The sequence below is a fragment of the Gekko japonicus genome, unplaced genomic scaffold (genome assembly GCF_001447785.1).
Source record: "Gekko japonicus isolate JY-2015 unplaced genomic scaffold, Gekko_japonicus_V1.1 scaffold767, whole genome shotgun sequence".
NCBI classification, from domain to species: Eukaryota; Metazoa; Chordata; class Lepidosauria; order Squamata; family Gekkonidae; genus Gekko; species Gekko japonicus.
This window is the reverse complement of record NW_015161972.1, coordinates 225102-250054: the sequence shown is the minus strand read 5'-3', so window position 1 is coordinate 250054 and position 24953 is coordinate 225102. Positions and strand designations below refer to the sequence as shown.

General features: G+C 43.0%; 1 protein-coding gene across 1 annotated transcript in view; it reads right to left on the bottom strand.

The window, feature by feature from the left end:
- Positions 1-1047: 1047 nt before the first annotated feature.
- CHN2 (chimerin 2) overlaps positions 1048-24953 on the bottom strand; it is a 210836-nt gene continuing 186930 nt past the window's right edge. The window contains exons 8-13 of the mRNA XM_015429700.1: positions 20236-20320; positions 13649-13822; positions 10561-10638; positions 5003-5140; positions 2378-2483; positions 1048-1219 (exon numbers count right to left, since the gene is read on the bottom strand). Coding sequence (XP_015285186.1) covers positions 1048-1219; positions 2378-2483; positions 5003-5140; positions 10561-10638; positions 13649-13822; positions 20236-20320 — 753 coding nt within the window. The remainder of the gene's footprint in view (positions 1220-2377; positions 2484-5002; positions 5141-10560; positions 10639-13648; positions 13823-20235; positions 20321-24953) is intronic.

Sequence of the window (24953 nt, the reverse complement as noted above, 5' to 3'; positions counted from 1 at the left end):
GACATATATAATTATGCCTTAAATAGAAAGAAATTGTATATCCTGATATATCTAATACTGATAAACATCCTGACCCTAAATATAATGGACAAGATCAGAAATCCGTGTTGCCTTTTTATTCTCTTTTATGAATGGAAATGCCCCCCATGCACTTAGAATTTCCTGTTATGCATGCAAAGCACTCCAGAATTCATAGACTCGTAAGCCCCTGCTTCTACAGAGCTTTGTCTGAACATGAGAGGTTGCTGCAACCCAGCTACTCCAAATTTACCTTTCTTATCTATAAAAGGGCAATATTCAGTATGCACAGAGGCAAACTGAAAACATGAGTTCATGGCTAGAACGTTTACCTATGGCCATCATGGAGAAATAAATCTCACTGTGTTGAGTAACACTTATTTTCACATAATGGCTATGATGTAGAGCTCTTTGTAAGGAACAGTGGGGTATATATCTGCAACTATACATAAGGATTCTGACCAAACAGGTAACTGAAGTTTCAGCTGTGGATTTAGATCAGTGATATCAGAGCAGACTGTGTGGGGGTACACTCATGAGCTGTTGATATGCCCCTCCCTCATCACTCTATTGGACTGGCAGTATCAAATGAGCTGTATGTTGACACCTTCAATCCTACAAACTGCTTTGTGATCCTGTTCTTTAAATAGGAATCATGATAGCGACAGTACTTTGGGGATCAGGTTAAAAGTACCTTTTTGCTTCAGTGATCTAAATAACCATATAAAGTTTGTGTCCTTTAATAAGTTAATAGCAGAACAGTCTGTAACCTTTCAACATAGATACACACTGGAAACAAGGCAAAGGAGACAAGGCAAGAGGATTTTTTCTGACCTTCATTCTCTCTTAAATAATAATAATAAAGAGGTATATGTCTATGAGACATACACTTTACTAAATGTTTTGGCATTCATCTGCAACACAGCAGAAAATGAAGTGCTACCCATTTTTCTTGCTCTTCCAGGAAATTGTTTTTCTTTAAACTTGGACTTTCATAGAAGATGGCTATGAATTTATTCCTTCATTTGTCTAAAACAAAACATCTTCATTTTCTATTAATATTTGCACAATCAGCTTCTGGTACCGCATGTCATTGAGAGTGGCAAGGGTGCTGTCCTCTGGGGGTCTCATTAAGGTAGGCCCAAACACTATTCCCAGATTTTCAGCATTCATAAAATTATCTTTTTCATTCATGGTAATCCTAAATTGGAAGAAAAAAAGAAATATCTTCATTAGAGGGGTTTTTTTGCATCATTTCCATGTTATAAAGTTATATTTGCTTCATGGGTGAATAATAGTGTATTAGAGTACCTTCTACAACTGTAACAGCAAGGTTTGTGATGGAAAGTTACTATAAAGCATGAGACAACATAATTGTCAACTCTCAAAACCCCCTTGAAATATTTTTAATTGATGCATACCATGCATGCTATAATGTACGGATGAAGCACCTGTGAATTTAGGCTACCAGATTTGCTTTATTGAAGACAGTGGTACTGTGGACACTCCTCCTTGAACTGATGCAGAATGAAATGAACAGAGAAGCCCTTGAGAGCAAGAAACTCCAAGTGAAGAATCCACATGGCCTCAGAGAATGACTGGATTTGGACATTTGACTGTCTGATTTTATCAGTATAATTATAGCAACAAACTAACTCAAAAAATAATAGTGTGACCACACTGTACATTTGAATCAGAATTAACTTTGAGCGCTAACATTCTTTGTCATGCAGTATTGTTTATGTTTGTTTATATGTTCACGACTTAGAAGTAAAATTTTTACCTGAACTTCTTTAACACCTGGGCCATATCACGGGAGATTTGTAGACACAAGGTTGTCTAAGGAGACATTTCTTCTGTGATGATGGTACTGGGGAGGGAGCTGGACTAGAAATACCCTGGACTAAGGTCCCTGGACAATTCTCTCTGACTGTCCATGGCCCTGTTTTTATTACCTAGGGATCTGAGGCAGGTGTGGGGGGGATACAAGATGGCCAGCTCATAATGCCAGGAGATGCCAGTTGCCATGATGATGAAATGGTGGCCAGCAGAGCTAATGGGAATTGGTGAAGGGAAGAGCTGTGGCCAAAATGATGGGTTCCTGGTCAGACAGCAGAAGGCCCCAAATACCTTGCAGGAGATAGGGAAGAACGGAACAGGCTGATGGTTTTGTGGCTCAACAGAGGCTAGTCGAAGTGTGAATGAGAGGAGGCCCACTAGTGGTGACCACTAGGAGTAATCCACTACAGTTAGAGTACCTCCAAAAAAAACTCATAACAGTTTAAACATGCTTTGTAGCACACTTCTGTACCTGACAAGAAAAATGGCCAGCTATCATTTTACATGCAAGTTAACTTACTTTTTGAGATGAATCATCAAATATCTGAGAGTCTCATAGTGTGCAGCAGGAAGTAACATCAACACTTCATGGACTGCTTCTAACCTTTCATCAGGATTGGAGATTTCTATGAAACACAATACAAGATTTATATAAACTCTGAGGTAAATAATGCAAATATTTTAAATAAAGAAATCCATATTCATATCTGTAGAGTTTTAGAAATGTAAAAAGTTAGTCCTGATGAAGTTTACTCTTCTTTGTATACTCACAGAAATACATTCTTAATCTCTGTGCAGAGAACTTCCCCTTGCACTTAGTTAAATGTTTAATTGTTCAAAATTAGAATTATTAATTAAAATGGCACATGTTGAGAGCCATTGTGGCATAGAAGCTATCATGTCAGACAAGGATTTGAGCAAACCTGGTTCAGATTTCTGCTCCTCGACAAAGCTTGCTGGGTGGCTTGGAATACGAATTGTTCCTTAATCTAATCTGTCTCACAGGGTTGCTGGCAACATGAAACAGGGATGGAAGAACTATGTGCACCAATCGAAATTCCTTATAGGAACAGTGGGATAAACATGTGATAAGTAACGTAATATATAAAATGTCATTTTAACAGGAGTTCTTGAATGACAGCATGCTCCTGTAGAGGGGTGACTGATGACTAATAGCGCAGTCTGAATGCTGGTATCCTTTTATCAATGAGCAGTATAGTCAAGATCCACCATATACTTATTAACACTGGAAATCCCTAGGCGAATAAAACAAAGGCAGCCTGCAGACAACCATTCTTTCACTGCTTTTCTTCACAAAAAGGCCCAAAGCTGCTGACATCAGTCTCTGCTTTTCCATGTTATACTCACAACAACCCTATGAAATAGGTTAGATTGAGAGAAAGTCACTGACCCAAGGTTGCCCAGTAAGATTTCATGGTCAAGTGAGAATTAAAACCTGGCTCTCCCAGAACTTAGACAGTCTTCATACTACACCACATGGCCTCTTGAGCAGAATTTAATGAATGTTTTGTAAGGCAACTTGAGGACCATTTGTGGAAAGGTGGGAAACCTTGCAAGAAACAGCACCAGGAACCATCTGGTATCTCAGCGGAAATTAGCAATCCAATAGGAAGCAGTGGGGATGTGTTCCAGTCCCACAACAGGGAAATTTTGGGTGTTCTGCCTTTTGAGTGTTCTGCCAACAACAATGGCTTGTACTCTAGCACTACTTTCCAGTAATGCAAATGTCCTTCCCTTGGTGAAGGGGGGTATGTGATTTTGCCAATCCCCTCTCCCACTGAAATATCTCCATGAACAAAATCTGGGGGAGGGGATTCAGTAGACTATAGTGAAAGGGAACAGGCAGTAAAGTCTCATTCTGCAAGCTTTGTCTTGCATGAAGTTCATTGGATATAATGATTCTAGAAGAAAATGACTAGAACTCAATCCCACAGAGCAGCACACTAACCACAGAGTCATAAACAGAAAACAGTCTGATGATGGTGCTTTGCTGTCTTCCATGAGCCTGTATGCCTCACCTCCATTCCCCTCTAGCTATATGCAAGACATCCACTTAGACCAAAATTAAAGGGGTCCATTATATGATGATAATCCAGTGAAACAACCTGGGCTCAGTAAGTCAGAAGGCCCACCTTCAAACTCTGCCCATTTTCTCACAAGGCAAAGAAGCAAAAAGAGGTGTATACACCCAGTTTAGCGAGCGGTATTCATAGCCAATCCTAGGAAACACTGATTAGATCAATGACCTCATTCAGGCAGGTGTGGTTTGCTCTTGGTGGTAGGGGCTCAGAAGGAAGAGGTAGGTGTAATCATTTGGTGCTGTCCCTTGGCCAATTTGAATATATTATCTTAATCATCTGGTTGTGCAAGCATAATACTTCACTGTTAGAGGGTGAGGGAAGAAGCCTCAAGAGAGCATAATATTCCTCCTAAGACCCTTTCCGTCTGTAACAATTCCAGACGGGTAGCCATGTTAATCTATTGTAGTAAAACAGAACAGAAGATCCAGTGGTACTACATGGGTGTTTTGTTTCCCTTACCAGTCCCTCTACTTCATGCTCATTCAGGGCCGGCTCCAGCTTATTTTGCACCCTAGGCGAGGATCCCTTCTGGGGGCCCCGTGCACCCACCCATTTCCAAAAATAAATGCATTTTAGGAAGAATGAAAAACACAAATAATCAAGAAACTCCTAGAGTACGGGGCCGGGTGCAGTTTGGTGCCCCTAAGGGCCGTCCTGCTCTAGGCGATCGCCTAGTTCGCCTAGTGAGTGAGCCGGCCCTGTGCTCATTGCACTGGTAAAAGAACTTTATTAGCTGTAGCCTCCATCTGGTGCTAAGCTTGTGTGGTTTTTCTGCTTCATTAGAGTAATGGAGTTTAGGTGATACTTTCCTGCATAGAAGGTGTAACACGTAGGATACACAATGCAATTCTAAGCAAGTTTACTCAGAATCCTCCTAAAGTCTACTCACTGCGGCTTACTCCTAAGAAAGTGTTTTCTTAGCACATTCACTCTATAAATGATACATCACATGCTATGTGTCTTTATTCAATAAAGATGCATTTGATATAAAACCTCCCATAACAAAATAATAAATGAAACAAGCGATGTGCCTCAGTACTTACTTGCTGCCTCTATAAACTTGGAATAAGTATCATAGGTGATTACAGGAATTGGCAAGTCTCTGAAATACAGCTTTAGGGCTCCAGCAATGATGTTTATGTCTGGATAGATGTTTGCAGAGACATCTGCCTTGTCACCATCTAGAAAAGGAGGAGAACAAATGAAAAGGCCCTTGTTTTCAGCAATGTTAGTCATGACAGATATTTTTTTTCAAATTTAACTACACATAGTTTTTAAACTGCTAGAGAATGAATGGTGTAGTGGCTGTATGGAGGAAAGCTGAAGTACCTTTAGCCTATCACAGCCTGTCTGTACAGCTGTTGTCCCTCCGTTACATTCCCAGAAACTCCAGCAATGGTGTTGCAGGCTATATTGGTATAGGGGCAGGAGCTTGCATTCTTGGCAGCACCTATAGACATCACAGGAGTCTGGGGCTATTCCAGAACAACAGAAGTGGCAATGCTCATTCAGTGAGTAGAGGCTCCTCTGTTGCATTGTAGTGGATCAGAGCATTTCCCTTAAAAATATCCTCCAAGTTAAGCCTCACTTAGGAGCTTCCTTTCCCATTTGAAAAATACACTGATAAATGTTATGTATAGTTATTCCTTCCTGTATATGATGGAACCTTGTATTCTGCTTATGAAATGATAGCAATAATGTTTTGTAATTCTTTTAAAGCTTTTCTATTTAGCAGGACAGAATTTTAGAATCTCTGTAGATAAACTATGACAATGATTACATTGAAAGGTCTACCTTCTACCAAAACATATTCACAACATTGCAACTGAACCAGAAGCTACAGGTACGAATGAAGGAACAAAAATCTAATATCTCAATCATACACAGAACCAGGGCTCTAGTCGGGGGGGAGCTCTCAGGTACGGAGCTCCGGAAGAGAACCTCTAGGGGGCGGGGCGGTCACGTGGTGAAGCCCCACCCCCTTCTTTACCCCGCCCTCTGCTTCGATCCTCATTCCGTTTGGGAATGAGGATGAAGCAGGAGGGTAAGTAGCCGGGCCTTCTGACACACTTCCGGCGATGTCAGGGGGTGTGGCCTTCTGTCACTTCCGGCGATGTCAGGGGGCGTGGCATATGCAAATAAGTTATGCTAATGAGTTATGCTAATGAGCTCCGGCAGCTCTTTTTCTACAACAAGACCCCTGCACAGAACTGTTTTGTATCAAAATCAATTTAAATCTTAGGACTGGAGAGCAAGTCTGTTAAACAAGCCTATCTGAAACAGCAAACTGATCTGAACCCTTATATTAGAATTTACTCCAATACAGTACCACTTCTCCCATCACAATGTTTATTCTGCCCCAGCCAGCCTCATATTTATCCTCACTTACTTGGCACAGCAGCATTAGTATTATAAAACATTGTTTGGACAGCTCTATTTAATTGCAGTACAATGAGCACTAAAGTGCTACACTGAAAGCAAAAGCTTGGGGGGGAGGGTCTGCAGCTGCATCCACATCCATCCAGACATGGTAAAGCAGAGCATCACATTCATTATCCTGGCCTTCATTTGATGGCAAAGTCACCAGTTTATTCAATAAAAACAAGATTCACAGGGTAGCATAACAGGCAGTATTAGAGAGAAGCGGGGTTGGAAGACCAACTATGAACGTGAGTCAACTGAGAGACGATTTTTAAAAGAAAAGACGCTCCCTACCCTATCCCATGGAACGGGAAAAGTGAGCGAGGGGGGGGGACACCTCCCATGCGCATAAACTGTTGAGCGAAGGGGTGGGGAGCAGAAGAAAAACGTGCGATTGCCCAGAAGTACTCACCCAATCGAGTTAAGCAGTCAAGCGCATATTCAGAGACTTCAAAAAAAAATTCCCGAAAGTAAATAAACGGGAAAAAAGATGGCGGGGAAGAGGGACAGAGACAAAGAAAAACTTTTAAAAACGAAACTAGAGTCCCCAAAGCCGGAAACGACCAGTGTGATGGCTAAGGCTATAGCTGAGTGCATGCGCCCTCTACTGGAATAGTTAAATAATTTCAAAGAACAGATGTCGGTGGTAACAGCAAATATTACAGCCCAACAAACGCAGTTGTCTGTAGTAACAACGAGCATTACTGCTCAACAAATGCAAATAACAGATTTGATTCAAGTAATGAAGCAGGATGCTGAGAAAATAAAGGAAATGGCTGAATCAACGCAGAAAGTGAAGAAGAAAGTGCAAAAATTGGAAAAGAAAACTACTTCTTTAGAAGATCAAATGCTTCAAGTCCAAATGGATAAGGCCAATATGGTCCTGCGCTTCCAGGGGGTGCCTGAGAACAAAGGAGAGAATCTTAAAGAACTTAGGAGCGAGCTACTCGCCCCAGCAACAGAAATAAAAGTGGAATTGCTACTCAATGACATGGATATGGCCTACAGGTCATATTCAGGATATATAAAGAAAAACAATCTGCCTGGGGAGATTGTAGTAAGATTCTCGAAGAGGCACGTCAGGGATGCTATCCTGAAAGCAGTAGCGGCAACACCCTTGAAGGCAGGGGAGAATGCTGTTAGAACGCTAAAGGATATTCCATTTGAAGTAAGGCTACGTAGAAAGAAATACAAAGAACTTGTGCTCTTCCTCCAAACAAATTCAATTGGATAGAAATGGCTATTTCCAGAAGGTGTAACATTTAAGATTAAAGAGAAGAAGAAAAAGATTGACTCTGTTCTTAAAGCTCAAGAATTTCTAAAGGAACAGCTGGGAAGGTCAGAGGACGAGAAAAAAGAAGAGGACAGCAGGTCCAGTGGCGAGCTGGAAACTGGTACATCTGGCGAGGACTCTTTGTCTGAGCAGGGGGCAGCGGCCCCAAAAAATCCCTACAAGCTGCGAAAGAGAAAAGAAGAAGTAAAGGCTGAAGGACTCTGATTTGTGCCTTTGAGAACTTTGGTTCTGGGGGATGATTGGGGATACTGTTATTGGGCAGTTAAATGTAAACTTGGAGGGTAAAAGGTTTTCTTTTTTAAAGGGATTGACTCAGTTCATAAAAAGAATAACGATGAGAAGACTTGATGTTTTAAAGCTAGTTGGAGGGTCTTCTCTCTTGGGTTTTTAGTTAGTAGTGGGTACTTTACTTTCCCCCATATATGTAGTTCCCTTACACCCTTTTCTGTTGTAGTTTTTTGTAGTTTAAAAAAATCAATAAAAAAATCCCCTCCGGGGGCTCAAAAAACAAACAAAAAATAGGCAGTATTAGAGGAGAGCTTTAAATTAAGCAAATCCATATCTCTTTTCCTGTGACTTGCTCCGAGCAAAACATATGAGAAAAGACTGTTAGAAGGTAGCTAGAAAGGCGAATCCTACATCATAGCACATAAGGAAGTTCACTTGGATAGAAAGCATTGCTCAAGTTATGTTGTGATCATAAGAACATATATAATTCATTTGGATTCCAACCCCAATTTTTTATTTTAACTCCCCCCCCCCCCTTAAGAAGACTCTTGGTCTTACTAACTTGCACTAACCAACCAGGGCCAACTTGGCTTAGCTTCTAAGATCTGGTTAGATTGTGCTAGCCTGGGCCATCCAGGTCAGGGTAGGCTTAGAGGCAACTGCACGGCAACTGCTCTCTGGGTGTAGCTGCACTGTGTGCAGAAGCTGTAGTGCTGGGGTTGCTGATTTTTTCTTTAATAAGAACTATTTCTGGGTTAGGTCACTTGATCCACCCTTCCTGGGGGCTTTGCCACCTGCAAGAGCATTCTCTCTTGTGATCTTCGCCTGGATCTTGTAGGGGCTGCATAAGCTTCTTGTCAGTATCCAGCAAGCTACTGGTAGCCCATTGTCAATGGCTCATTTCGGATCAGAACAGTGGCACCATATACTCTATTTCTTGCCCCTTTTCACTGGGGAAATATACAGGCAGGGCAAATAGCTGCTCCAATGGGCTGATGGGCCACAGGGGAGGGGGGTCTAACCATTGGCAGCTGCTGTACATGATCTCCTGGCCTCCTCATGTGGCTGCATATTAGGCTTTTGTACAGGTCAACAAGTCAGTGTAACTTGAGTTTCTAAACAACAGAGAGAAGAGCTTGGTTTGGGGCACAGTCAGAGAATGCCTCAGGCCCGTAGCTCGCGCGGGGCTCATGGGGCCTGCCTCCCCATGGGTTTTGCGGGGCCCCTCCCCGATCCTCTGCTCCCCCCTCCCCCCCAATTGATGGTCTTGTTGCCGGGTGCCAGCAATCTGCCAAACCCCAGTAAGAGAGGAGTAGTACGGGCCAGCGGTAGAAGTTGTGGAGGACCACGGTGGCCACCAGTGTCTTGCCCAGACCGGTGGGCAGGCAGAGGAGTGTGTTGGCCTCCAGCACTACCCACACCTGGTAGCCCCACTCCTCCACCCCCCGGCCCACCGGGAACAGCCACAGCCCGCCCACCGGGCCATCCACGAACCCACCCAGGCATGGTGAGGGAGGAGGAGGAGGAGGGAGGGGAGGCTGCCATGCCCCTCAGGCCCCCCTGATGCCACCTCAGCCTCCAGTGCTGCCGCTGCCAGCTTCTCATCATCTTTGGGTGGTGATATCGTGGTGGCGTGCGCGCAAAGCGCAGGAGGTCCCAGGACAGTGCACAAACCACTTTAAGGTAAGAATGATGCTTGCGGCCCCCCCCAATTTCCCCAGCCCCCCCCCCCCACTAAAAAGGTCCTAGCTACGGGCCTGGAATGCCTGATGAACTACATGAGGATGCAGATGGATCACCACCCTGAGGTGACTGCAAAAACAAATCAAAGCATCCTCCTTGCAGAAAATACAGGTTGTGTGAATCCTTCTTCACACTGTTATATGTGAATTGTGTAGTGCCAAGCCGGACAAACAAAAGCACAATGAAAGCTCTATGAACAAGTGGTACAATGAATGTTTTATAGGCCCAGCAGGAACAGAACTGGTCAACAATAATAGCACAGTGAGCAACTGTTGCTCTACAGCATCCACATTCATTCACTGTTAGAAATAGCCAAACATTATTCCTCTCATTCTTACTAAAAACATAGCGATCCAGTGACATTAACAGTCAACTCGCCTGATTTTCACTCTAGAGTTAACCCAATATCTTTCTACCCTTGCTTATCTTACAGACCATGGGGCAGAATCAAGTGTGCAAATGATAATGCCCTTCTGTCATGGTATATTCCAGACTGTGTGGAGAGATTACATGGTTTCATACATAAAAAGCTCCCTATCTGTAGCAAGAGAGAACATGGGAAAGATTGTAAGCTATCAGTGAGGGTATCTGTTGGATCTCACCTTTTTAAAAAATAAATTTCAACTTTCTCTGATAATTTGATATGCAACGATGAAAAGCATGTGGTGTTAGACATATTTATGCCATTATCTAACTTTATTCCTTGTATCTGCAATACATGTAAATATTTCAATATAGATGATAAATGCTAATTGATAAATTAAAAAATACCAGGAAAGTATTTCATTAATGGGAGAAAAACAGCTATTTCTTTTACTGGCTGCACAATCAAACCACTCGTTATGCTAATGAACTCAGCGTATAGACAAACCAATAGGGCATTTAAAGCACTTTGTGAAGCTACAATATACATACCTCGATCAAAGGCCATTTTGACATCTTCAATATGTTCAGTGAACCCTGAGACTCTGTAAATTCCTTCCGATTTCAAACCTGCAAGGGAAAATATCATTAACTTCTGTTTAAGTCTATAGCTATCACTTAGTCTCTTGAAGCTTACTTTCCTTTTTTCAGAAGTTAGCTGCTATCCTGACAAAATAATTTCAATTACCCACTGTACTGCTGTGTTTTAATAGCACTCTGGTATCTGCCACATACATATATCACAGTGCACCCATTGTACCCTGACCTGGATAGCCCAGGCTAGTGCAATCTCATCAGACCTCGGAAACTTAGCAGGGTCAGCCCTGGCTAGTATTTGGATGGGAGACCTCCAAGGAATTCCAGGGGTGTGATGGAGAGGCAGGCAATGGCTAACCACCTCTGACAATCTCTTGCCTTGAAAACCCTGTGATATGTCACCTTGACATTCCCTCTAAGCTGTGGAGTCTTGTGAGCAAAAATTCTACTTTGTGAGCTGCTGGCATTAAAGTTGTGAGCAAGCAATTTGGCTGCTGCATCAATTAGTTTGCTCTGGAGCCCTCCTTCCCGAGCTAAGGCAAAAACGTGTGAGCCGGAGGCTAAAAAACTGTGTGCTAGCTCACACTAACTCAGCTTAGAGGGAACACTGGTCACCATAACTCAGCTGTGACTTGATGACACAAACACGTAGGCACACACAAACACAAACAAGAACAACAACCAAAAATAGCCACCTGTTGCTTTTAATTATGATACCTATATTTAGGCAGAGGCTTTCCAGGTCATTAGCAGAAATCCCCCCTGCCCCCCCCCCCCCCCTTTAAGCTGCTTTCATTAGAAACATCTAGGCCTGAACGCTGAACATTTTATATGTAAATATGAGCTCTATGGGCTGGTCCGAAGGTAGTGGGTTATTTCAATTGATTGATCACAGTCAGTTACAGATTGAATATGAGCTCTATGACTACAATTATGACTCTTGCTGCTTGCTGATGCTGGCTTTGGAACTTTGAAAGCAGTGCCTTCTAACATCTATACATCTAATTCAGAACAGGCCTCTCCTGTACAGATAAAAAAGTGGTATGAAATAATAATTAAAAGATCTGCAAGGGGGACCAACTAGGGTTAGGCTTATGCCATATTTGCAAAAAAACCCCAAAACACAAAAATCCTGAAAAGAAATGAGAAAGTGTAAGACTTTTAAAACCCCCAACCCCACTGATTCTGTGTCTGTGCTTGTGCAAACACTGCAACTGAAAGGAAAAAAAGGAGGTCTTGCGTCATAAGACTGGAGAACTTTGGTCAACATTTTTTGGTTGTCTATCAGCTCAAGACCCATTGCTGGGATGGGTGTGGGAAAAGTACGCAGCTGGCAACGGAGGTGGCAGTCCTCGGGAGACTGTGGGGGTGTGGCTTACTGAAACCGCATCCATCAGTACTGTGACATCACTTCTGGCTGTGTAACCAGAAGTGGTGTCACCACATTGTGGGAGTCTCTACTATTCACCTGAAGCTCTGTGGCAAAAAACTGGTTACGAAGTTGGAAATAATGTTGTGTTGATGGATATACAAGCCTGGATATATTTTATTTGTCCTTGGTTTGAAATATCTAATGTTAAACTAATGAGACTTGAATGTATCTGATAACATTTGTTAATAGGTGATATAATATTAGAGTTTTGGTAAACCAGATAAGGGACCATTTCTTATACAGACCACCCTTACCACCCTACAAGCCCTGTTCTTTGTGCCCTTTCTTTCAGCGATGAGATGAGTGGCAACCAGAACTGGGGCTTTTTCAGTGGTGGCACCTCACCTGTGGAATGCCCTTCCCCTTGAGGCTCGCCTGGCACCTACCCTACTCTCTTTTAGTTGCAGGCCAAAACATTTTTTTTTACCTCAAGCTTTTAATTAAGGGATTGAACTTTTAACTTCATTTTCTTTCCGCCTTAACTGTTATGAGAACTGTTAAGCTGGCCAATATTTTATGATGTTTTTACACTCTTGTTAGCTTTTTAATTGCTTTAAAACAACTTTTTACATTTTGATTATGTTTCATTTTGGCCATCCCAGATGTGTGGCTTCATCAGTCCTGTGCCTTGAAGCTGCTATGAAACAGTTTGCCACCTCTATCTGGTTTGCTGCCCTAAAGTTTAGACTATTCTTACACTTTTCTCAGCCGCTGCCTCCCCTTTTGCTTTGCTCATGGTCTGACTCCTTTCTTAGTTCATGGTGCCATTTCTGGATTCTAAAATAGCAGGACTAGGATTTTGCCTTTCTGGCTTGGCTGAGTTAGGATTTGATAGAGCTTGTACTCTGCTTTAAAAACAGAACTTGAACTATTAGACTGGAGTCACCACCTGTCAGATGCCAAACAAATGTGCTCTCCCTTGTACCTTGGTTTTATTCCTTCAAGACTGTTTGTTGGCAATAAGTATCTTTATTCTCTTATGGTTCCGTCTTATCGCTGTCTCTTCTCCTTGGCCCGTATAATGCATTACTGATTCCTGATCTTTTTGGAAGATTTTATAAGACACCATGTAGTTAAAGGATTTGTTCTTGTGGTTTCGAGGTGCCTAAAACCCCCCGGCACACTTTTTCTTCACATGCAAATTCTATGGCTGTTTAAGAGCTTCTCTAATAACTCCCCTTCTTGTAACTTTCCCCAACTATTTGGAGGACTATTACTTTCTTAATCTTGTATCTGGAAATAAAAAATCACATCTCTCTGGCATTTTCAAATATGTCTTGGCTGCACTAAAAATCCACGCTATGGCCATTAATTCAATGCCTAGTTAAATATGCAGTGATTCTGTGGCTATTTTAAATTTTAATTCTGTATTTTGAATTATGTATTCAATATTTATTTCTTCCTAAAGTGCTGAATGTTCTTTCTTGTCATGTATTTCAATTATTGTTATATTATTTTGTCTAAAATCCTATGTACTATCAAGACTTCCTCGAATAAATGAATGATTATGTTTTATTTTGTTAGCTGCCTTGAGCCCTGGAGAGGTGACACAGAAAGTTTCTTAATAAATAAATAAATATTTAATCAAAACTTTAAAAAACTCTTAAATACCTCTTGCTTCAATTTCACGAATGCAAATGTCCACTACCATGGGTCTCTGTGCATTGTGGGCCTTCACTAAGGTAGTAAGGTCACAGCAGTAGACTCGTTTGATCCTCTTGAGGTCTGGTTGACAGTCATTGGGAACGTATTTTGAGCACTGTTTGTGTACATTCAAACCACAGTCTATAACAGAAGCATTAATATTACTTGGAATTACTTTAATGTACTGTTGAAAAAGAAAAAAAAATCTACAGAAAAATACATCCTAGGCCAAAATCACACTCCCCTTCAAATAAACCCCGCTGTAAAGCACCATGTCCAGTGATAGTTCTATAATGAAAATAATAAAAATAACTTAAGTGGGGTAACAAGCAAAATATAAAAATGGGAAAATTTATGTTATTTGTAATATACATATACCCAATTGTTTACTGATATAATCACAGAATATGACTCTGTGATAATCTTTTTTTGTATTATTTTATTGATACTGTAGCTCTGGCAGTGATGTGAATTTTAGAAAGGGTCAGTCGGCTGAAATCCTTTTATAACCATTTCTTTATAAGGGTGTAGACTTTCCAATTTCCCGGGGGGGGGGGGGGCTGGGGCTGGGCCAGAGGCATTGCTTTGCTAGGAGCAAGGGTGGCTCCCGGGGGAGACTGAGCACCTTCCTGAAAATTTCAGCGGGGGCTGAAGCCCCGCCGCCCCCACGAAGATTACGCCTATAATAATTGAGCCTCAGGTAGGCGTGTATATTTGACACATATTGCACTACTGTGTGCCACTTAGTGGCTATTAGCGAGCATTTATACAGATGTTGTCATTTTAGTTCAGAAGCAGATGCCTTTTAGAAATGAGTGATAACTTTAATTTTGTTCTTCAGGATACTGCTTGAGTGGTCAAAGTTGGGTCTGTTGCTGCAGCAAGAAATCAAGCCTATCAAAATGGTATAGCATCCAAGTTCAATGCAAACATGGGTTTGAGTATGACTAGAACCTCTAGAATGAATGCTTTACTAAACTTGGCTTGAAGGTGTTAGGCCTCTGCTGTCCTGCAGCTCAATCAGACTTGCATGATGAGTTGCAGAGCCTAATGAAACCACCACAGGGCTGTGGCCAGTGGTGGGACACATAGGTCGGTGCCCCCGTTCGTATCTGCAGCGTCCCCCACTGCTGAGACTTCCCACCATGGAGGGAGGCCGTGGACTGGTAGCCTCCCTTGGGTGGTCACGTGGCCAGTGGGAGCCCATGGGCATCATGGCCCAGCCCGGCTGGGGTGGAGCACAGCAAGACCTGCCTGCTGCTTGTTGTCAGTGGCACAGGGCTGATGGTGCAGGGCCAGCATCTGCCCGGGGGTGAGACTGTGTGCCCAGCTGGGGGGGGGGGGAGGCGGGAGGAAGTCTCTGCCAGCTTCTTGGCTGCCTCCGCTGCTTCTGGGCTTGTGCCATCAATCAACTGGTTCATTTCCAATGTCTGACAATCACCCATCAACATTATTTTTTCATCCCCAGGCAGACAGCAAAAACTGGAATGCATTCTTAGTGGGCTACCACGGATGCATTCTCTTGGTTCACAGTTGTGCGAGTCTATGCTACATTCTGCTTCACCAAATAATGGCAACTGCAGTGATAGTGGAAAGGAGGGACCAGATGATATCCAAACCAACTTTCCTTCGCATTTCCCATCTCTTGAGCTTAAGTCTAATGTCAGTGGTTTGGTCCTGGGACCTTTGACGTAGCAATAACTGTGAGCAAAATGCCCTTATGAGTGAGTGATTGCCTCACCAATCAGAGATTTGATGACAGTGTGTCCAGATCCCAGGCTTCTGCTTCTGACTAAGCTGAAGTATTAGAAAATTAATCCCTTCTTATCTCTCACAGTTTTAAAGCAGAGGTCAATATTTCATCTGTCTGCAGAAGATGGATTGGAACCTATGGAACATTTCCGCTAATGGAAGTGATTTCCATCACTGGAGGGGATGTTCCTTCCCCACTGCCACCACAGCAGCAAATCCTCTGCAAAAACGCTGCTCCTGAGGCGTAGGAGACCCCAGGGACAGCTTGAGAGGGGAGCTGGAAGTCTGCAGCAGAAGGGAGGAATGCCAATCCCACTCCCCTTCCAACTGCGGAAATCACCCACAGGATCCAACCTGATGTCTCTGACCTGCCGCTAAACCTTGTTGAAAGAACAGAGGCAATTTTTTTATCCTAGTAACGGTCACAGTTTTCATGTCAATGCATTATAGTACAATCTGAAGACCACAGTGGAATATAAGCTTAGGAAATGTGTTATGCATGACTCTTCTTCAAGGGGAGATTACTGCAAGCTGAAGTGAAAACCACCTATCAATCTAAAAATAATTATTTGACACCCACAAGTTAATTACCTCTGTGCCTTTAACTTGGCTCACTAGATTCATTCAGACAGAAACTACCACATAATGCATTATTGTTCAGTGAAATCTAGGCAAACTCAGCCAGCTGTACTTAAGATACTCCCTTTATTGTTTAGTGTTCTCACTAAACATTTCCTGTGTAGTTAAAAACTTGTTTGTCTGCTTAGAGTTAAATGTTGGTAACCTAATGAAGCAGAACGTTAAGCTCTGTACTAAATAAACAGACTTTTTCACACACTAAAAACTTAAAATAACAATAAGAAAAAAAATCCAGTGATACATATTATATTCACATATACGACTGTTACATAATTTCTTATGTAGCAAACCTTTAGTCTTTTTTTAAAGATTTCCTGTCTGCCTTGTTTCCAACATACCGATGAGCAGGGAGAACATACAACATACAGAATAGGCAGACATCTCTTGTTACATTTGGGGCTTGCTTGCAGGTAATAACTCACTTGGACTTTGTCCAGAGACCTGTTGCAATGCCAGAATTCAACCTTGAAGTATATGACATTTCACACACACTAAATAATGCACTTTCAACCCACTTTCAATGCACTTTGCAACTGGATTTTAGAAGAAGAACAACCACTTGTATTTATACCCCGCCCTTCACTTGAAGTCTCAGAGCGGCTTGCAAACTCCTTTCCCTCCCCCTCCCCCTCCCCACAACAGACACCCTGTGAGGTAGGTGGGGCTGAGAGAGTTCTTTCAAGAACTGCTCTTTCAAGAACAGCTCTGACAGAACTATGGCTTGCCCAAGGTCATCCAGCAGCTGCAAGTGGAGGAGTGAGGAATCAAACCTGGTTCTCCCAGATTAGAGTCCACACACTTAACCACTACACCAAACTGGCTCACCTGTGTGAAATGGCACAATCCACTTGCAAACAGCTGCTGAAGTAGATTGAAACTGCATTGTTTAGCATAAAAAGTACCTTTGAGTGCCATGCACAACAAGTGCTCATATTCCTCAAAACAAGGATATTAAGGGCAGCTTCAGGTGAGTAGCGTTGGTCTGAAGCAACAGAACAAAATTTGAGTCCAGTGGCACCTTTAAGATCAACCAAGTTTTATTCAAGGTATAAGTGTTCATGTGCATGCACATTTTTTCGGATACATTGAAATGGAAGTTATGAGTCCATTAGGTACAGGGCAGGCAGCAAATTAGCATACAACATAATCAAGATGTTTAATAGATGCAAGGACCAAATGGGAATAACAAGCTTAGTTTATATGGTCACCATTTGTTTGGATTAAATTCAAAGGAAAACATAGTGAGGCAAATAAATCTGTCCAAATTGAAGATTGATATGTAAATATATCCTTCTTCACTGTGGAATGCTGAGGGAGGGCAGTTGTATCTGAGCTCCAGAACCTTCAATGGCATACAGCCACAATCACATGACTAATGGCATCATCTGCATCTGTCAGAATCCCTACCGTCAGTAGAGGTCATTCTTTTAGCCCAAATTGTTGTGGAAATAAGGAAGGGTTTCCAAATCTTCTGATGGGGTGGTTGGCTGATAGGAGATTGTGGTGATCAGAATAAAAGGATTTAGAATAAAAGGATTCACTTGTTCACAGCTTCCTGTTCCTCTCTATGGAGCCCAAACCCAACTCACCATATCAATTGACACTGAATAAATTTCATTTCTGCCTCTCTGCTATTGTACTAATTTGCAATTAGAACAGAGGGCATTACCTTGAATAAACTGTTCTGCTGATGCAATGTGATTGGTTTTGTGGGATAAATAATATGGGAATAATTTGAAATGTTTGTAGAATGTAGTCTTTTTTTCTTTTATTTATTTATTTTTGTCTAAGTCCCAAGGCAGCAAGAATACTTAGCTTTAAGCCAGTGTATTTGTTTAAACATACATTACCACGCAGCATTCAAAAGTAAAAATATGTACAAAGCCAGCTCTTCCCTTCCTGTGCAAAGAATCCCAGTTTAAAACTGACTTTGCTTACCCATGACACATGAATGCAGGTGCGTGGAGTAATCAGAGTTAATTTTCCCTCTGATTAACCCTCACGCCTGTATTTGCACATCATGGATAACTGGGGTGATTTTTAACTGTGCAAGAAAGGCACACACCTGAGTCTGTCAACAAACCAAATTCAGTTGCAAAGTTACATGACTGAGGTTAAGTATGATGTGAATTAGGGTTGCCAGCTCTGCGTTGGGAAATACCTGGAGATTTTGGGGAGTGGGGTTTGTGGAGGGGAGGGACTTAAGCAGGGCATAATACCACAGAGTCCACCTTCCGGACTGGCCATTTTTTCCAGGCTCACTGATCTCTGTCACCCGGAGATCAGCTATAACAGCAGGAGATCTCCAGCCACGACCTGGAGGTTGGCAACCCTAGTCTGAATGCAGCCTTAGTGAGTGTAAGATTTAGGCATTGTGTTGCCTTAGAGGGTCTGCAGTGGCTCAGAGGTTAAGACACTGAGCTGCAGACCAGAAGGTTTGTAGCTCGGCAGTCCGAGATCCTAGTGCCTCGTGATGGAGTGAGCTCCCGTCTCTGGCCCCAGCTCCTGCCAACCTAGCCAAAAGCAAGAAATCTCAAGTAGATAAACACTTTGGTGGGAAGGTAACAGCGTTCCGTGCGCCTCAGCATTTAGTCATGCTGGCCACATGACCACAGAAACATCTTCAGACAGCTCTTCGGCTTGGAAACGGAGATAAGCAGCACCCCCTAGAGTCGGATTCAACTGGCTTTCGAGCAAGGGAAACCTTTACCTTTTCATTGCCTTAGAGGTTCCCCATCTAGGGTTGCCAGCTCTGGGTTGGGAAATTCCTGGGGATTTGGGGCTGGAGCCTGGGAAGGACCTCACTGGAGTACAGTGCCCAGGAGCCCACCCTCTAAAGCAGGAACTGCTCTCTGCATTCTGGACATAAGTTGTATCTCTGGGAGATCTGCAGGCCCCACATGGATGTTGGCAACTCTACCCAATCCCAGGTCCTACCATTCCTGGTCATAAAAGCCCTGTGGCATGTTAAAGTGCAGCTGAGCTTCCTTCATTGTTTCCCACATTTTCTTGCTCCCTACTGCTATCTTCCAAGATGTTCACTGTCCCCACCCCATCCATACATCTTAGTGGGTAAGTCTCCCAAGACCTAATGTGAAGCTGTTACTGATACCTCTTATGAAACCCCAGCTCTGTCTAACACTGAGAGCCAGTTTGGTGTAGTGGTTAGGAGCATGGACTCTAATCTGGGAGAACTGGGTTTGATTCCCTACTCCTCCACAAGCAGCTGCTGGTGTGGCCTTGGGTAAGTCACAAGTTCTCTCAGAGCTGTTCTCTCACAAGCAGTTCTCAAGGGAGCTCTCTCTCAGCCCCACCTACCTCACAGGGTGTCTGTTGTGGGGAGGGGAAAGGAAAGGAGATTGTAAACTACTCTGAGACTCCTTCGGGTAGTGAAGGGCAGGGTATAAATCCAATCTCTTCTTCTCTTCTAACACTCCATTATGATACTGCTGCAATCCCTCCTTGTGGCTGTCTCCTGTGGCATCAGGACTTCCATCTACCTTTGATACCCAGTGTGTCCACTAGGTGTGCCCCTCCCCAAGTGCTGTCCTTGGAAATTAGGTGTGCCAGCTTTGGTAACAACAGAAATTTTAACAGAAGTTTGATCTGCCATGGAAAGCACGTCAAACTTCTCTTAAAGTAATAATAAAGGCAAGGCAGTTCTTTTTTCTTTTGGTACAGTTGGCAAACCTATCAGCAAATGGTATGCTACATTTATTGCCAAAAGTCAAAGTACACCAAGGACCATAAACAGAAACCTCAGTGCTGGCAAGAAATAAGAACTAGATTAGCACTGGCACTGCTGAGCTACTGATTCGTTTGATGGAATTCAGTGCATGTTCATCATTCTCAAAATGAATTTTGCATTTCCCATAGCAAAAGGCAGCACTTTCTTCACCTGATCCCAGTCCTAACCTGGCCAAACAGTCAAAAGAATAAAATAATTTAAGTAAAACTGGAATCATTTTGAGTGAAATGCCCATCTTTTTTTTTTTAGGGGGGGCACTTTAAACCAGGGACCTCTCATGCTTCCCAGTTATTATGTACAAAGTTTTTGCTACTTTTAGAGGGCCTTCAAAGTGTATCATGTCCTGTTAATCAAAGAGATTTACTTCGTTATTTTTCAAGTAAAAGAATTGGGCCAGTATGGCATTTAAGATTACCTGAACACCTGACTCCCTGAGCAATGAGTCCCCACATGAAGTTGGCACAGTATTCACACCAGTGTGGGCCTCGAAATGTGTGGACCTGCAATACAGGAGAGGGAAAAAACAAACCCTTCAGGATCATCAGGAGGCAGATGGCTTGACAGATGGAACAAGAAAAAAGAGATGAAGAACAAAGGCTCAGTTCAGAGAAAGTCTTTCTCGTGCACAGCCAGTCGTATCCCAAAAGCTGAAGGTAGCAAGCCCAGGGAAAAGAGAGAACTAAATTTGGACTTGTGCTTCTCTTCATTTCGCAGAGGATAAATCAAACAGAACCAAGTTACACACTAAAATAAACCCACAAAACTTTATCCTTAACAGACTTCTTGTTTCACATATGCTGGGAAAGTGCACAATGAAAGCATCGTTACCTTTCATCTCATACTGAAAACATAATGCAGAAATAACTCCAATGAATTTTGGAGGGACTTAGAGCCAATTTACATGTCAACAAAGAGCCATGTCTGTACATGGTGACGGCTTAGAAGGTGGTCAGGTCAGGGCTGGTTCCAGGATTTTGCGGAGGAGGCACTTCTTGCATTCCCTTCCTGCCCCCTTCCCTCGCTGCCCACTACTGCCTGCTTGCTTGTGAACCCCTCCACTATCTGTGCTCCTAGCCACATGCACAACCCACACACCATTCCCCTGGTGGCACTAGGCGGCATGTGCAGGCGGGAGCATGGGTGGCAAGAAGGTGAAACCAGTGGGTGGAGAAGCAGTTTGCAGGCAGGCGGCAGGTCAGGCATGCAGCCGTGGGGCAGTGGTTAGTGAGCCCCACCAGAAGTCCTGGGCCTTGGCAGCTGGGGATGTTGATGCCAGCCCTGGGTGTGGCAAGCACTCATGTACATCGGCTCACACGTGATTTAGTCAGCTTGTCTTGGATACCTGGGGTGCCACGGGGGATATCTGGTAGAGTAGACTGTAGCATTTCAGAGTGTGTGTTGGGACTGGGAATACTGTTTTTAAAATGGTTCTCCATATAATAACATTCCAAATAAAAATGTCTAGGATTTCTGAGAGAGAGTACTTCCTCTTCCTATCGCACACATTTTCTGTGGAGTGTTCGTTTTGTAGCAAGCATCCAACAAGCGGTCTGTCAGCTGCATTTGTCCGCCCCAGGATTCTACTGCTTCAGTCCAACACAAATCCGCTGCATGGTTGAATTGAGCCAACTATCCCCATACTGTGACCAGTGTTTCCTCTAAGCTGAGTTAGTGCGAGCTAGCTCACAGTTTTTTAGCCTCTGGCTCACACATTTTTGTCTTAGCTCAAGAAGGAGGGCTCCAGAGCAAACTAATTTATACAGTAGACAAATCGCTGGCTCACAACTTTAATGCCAGTAGCTCACAATGTAGAATTTTTGCTCACAAGACTCCACAGCTCAGAGGGAACGTTGACTGTGACTGGTTTAAATATATACTGGTCTTTACTTTCATATAATGGTCATGATCCAGAGCCTCTGTGATGTCCCATTTGATGGGTGCTTCCAATCTCTTTGGTGAGACCAATGTTCTGACAATCCCTGCTGTGCATTCTCATAGAAGAGGGCTCTGTACATAGGACTCTGGATGACAGCCACTATCTGTTTTGGATTGTGGTACCAGGCTACAGGCAGGACTGAAAAGCCTTTTAGTCACAGAAACAAACAACCCATTGAATTGTAGAAAACCCTTTTGATGCACTACATTAAAGGCAAAACAAAAGAGTGTGATCCTGAAACCTTTATCAGGAGGTTAGAAAAAGAATCTGATGATTTCCTCATGGTCTCTAAGGCTTTAATTCTAAAACACTTTCCTGAGAGTAATCCACACTGAATAAAATTGAATTTACTTCTGAGTATGCTAACAACAAAGCTAGTGGAGGTGATGGTATTCCAGCTGAGCTATTCAAAGTCTTAGAAGATGATGCTGTTAAAGTGCTGCACTCCATTTGCCAGCAAATTTGGAAAACGCAACAGTGGCCACAGGATTGGAAAAGATCAGTATACATTCCAATCCCAAAGAAGGGCAACGCCAAGGAATGTTCAAACTATCGCACAATTGCACTCATATCACACGCTAGCAAGGTCATGCTCAAGATCCTACAAGCTAGGCTTCAACAGTACGTGGATAGAGAACTACCAGAAGTACAAGCTGGGTTTCGAAGAGGTAGAGGAACTAGAGATCAAATTGCCAACATTCGCTGGATTATGGAGAAAGCAAGAGAGTACCAGAAAAATATCTACTTCTGCTTCATTGACTATGCTAAAGCTTTTGACTGTGTGGATCACAACAAACTATGGCAGGTCCTTAAAGAGATGGGAGTACCAGACCACCTTACATGTCTCTTGAGAAACCTGTATAAGGGCCAAGAAGCGACAGTTAGAACCGGATATGGAACAACTGATTGGTTCAGCATAGGAAAAGGAGTACGACAAGGATGTATATTGTCGCCTTGCTTATTTAATATATATGCAGAGTACATCATGCGAAATGCTGGCCTGGATGAATCACAAGCGGGAATTAAGATTGCTGGGGAAAAGATCAACAACCTCAGATATGCAGATGATACCACTCTAATGGCTGAAAGTGAAAAGGATCTAAAGAGCCTCTTGCTCAGAGTAAAAGAGGAGAGCGCAAAAGTGGGCTTGAAGCTCAACATCAAAAAAACTAAGATCATGGCATCCGGCCCCATCACTCCTTGGCAAATAGAAGGGGAAGTCGTGGAAGTAGTGACAGACTTCACGTTCCTGGGATCCCAGATCACCACAGACTGTGACTGCAGCCATGAAATTAAAAGACGCCTGCTCCTTGGGAGGAAAGCGATGGCGAACCTAAACAGCATGATAAAAAGTAGAGACATCACCCTGCCAACAAAAGTCCGCATGGTCAAAGCAATGGTATTCCCAGTAGTCATGTATGGCTGTGAGAGTTGGACTATAAGGAAGGCCGAGCGCCGAAGAATAGATTCTTTTGAACTATGGTGCTGGAGAAGACTCTTGAGAGTCCCTTGGACTGCAAGAAGAACAAATCAGTCAATCCTCAAAGAAATCAACCCTGACTGTTCCCTGGAAGGCCAGATAATGAAACTGAAGCTCAAATACTTTGGCCACCAAATGAGAAGGGAGCACTCACTGGAAAAGACCCTGATGCTGGGAAAGATTGAAGGTCAAAGAAGACGGGGACGGCAAAGGATGAGATGGTTAGACAGTGTCAGCGATGCAACGAACATGAAATTGAGCCAACTTCGGAGGACGGCGGAAGACAGGAGAGCCTGGCGGGAGATTGTCCATGGGGTCGCGAAGAGTCGGACTCGACTGTGCGACTGAACAACAAAATGGCTCTCAAATCGAATTATTTCCTGATGCCAAGCTCAGCATCCAGTGTTGCGAATGAAACTGGCTTGTTGTTTTAGGCACAATATTTGGGGGAAATCTGAAGTGGTGCCAACCAATATCTATGAAAATATGTTGACACATTTTGAGCCTTGTAACTTGCACACACAGAGAGAAGGTAGCCCATTCTGGCTGGATGAGTTCCTGGAGTTTTGGGGGTGGTGTCTGGAGGAGGAATCTGAGAAGGGGAGGGAGCTCAGTGCTGATGTGGTACCACAGAATCCACCTGCCAAAGCTGCTGTTTACTTTAGGAGAACAGATATCTTGGTAGTCTGAAGATCAGTTGTAGCTCCTGGAGGACTCCACCTGGAGGTTCGCAACCGTAGTGCAAGAACATAACTCTTTTTAAAAAGTTTACGTACCCAGAGACCAAGTTCGTCTTGACATAAAAATTATTTCCTTCAAGGTTTGAAACACTTTGAGATTCTTCCATAATTATGGAGTTGTAACTTTTTTTAAAAAAAATTGTGTGTGTGTATAGGTTTGTATATTGGTATCAGCTTTCTGTATTAGAACAATATTTGGCCATATGAGTCTTACACACCATTTGAATTATGAATTAGTCCTAGTGAAGCACAATTATGACATGACTGTTGCATGAGCTTTTATGTGACTAACCCCCCCCCCCCCCAGACACACATTGCAATCACTAAGCTAGAGTCAAGGGGATTATTGTAATCTTGACTCAAAAGGAATAATGAGAGGTTTGTGTATGCATTCCAGGCAATGGTTGGGCAAGTATCCGATTTTTGCATGTTTGAATCAGCTACAGACACGGGCAAACTATTTCTGTCTCCTTACCCTCCCCAAGTTAAATAAGTAAACTTGTTTTATACAGACCACAAAATGTAAACAGATCCTTATTCAAGGGAGAAAAAACACAGTACGTGCCATTTTCCTACAAATCTCAGTATGCCGATGGACAAGTGTGATGAAGACAGATGCAGGGTTTGTTCTGCAGAGTGTAATACCTGCATTGATGAAGTCAATAATTTGGAGGTCTTTTGAAATTTAGAACATGGGCAGGAGGATGTGAACAAATGTACACAGCAATCATGCAGAGTTACTCCAGTCCAGTGAGGTCAATGAGTGGCTTGCTAGCCTCCAGGTGGTGCCTGGAGATTTCTTGGAATTACAGTTGATCTCCTGGTGACAGAGGTCAGTTCCCCGGGAGGAGGGGGCGGTTTGGGGGGGGGGGGGGGGTCTCCAATCTGGCACAATATTGAGAAGTTGCTACAAAGCTATAACTACTTCTAATGGTTTAAGAGTGAAAATCGTGACTGGTTGGCTTAGTCTGAGTCAA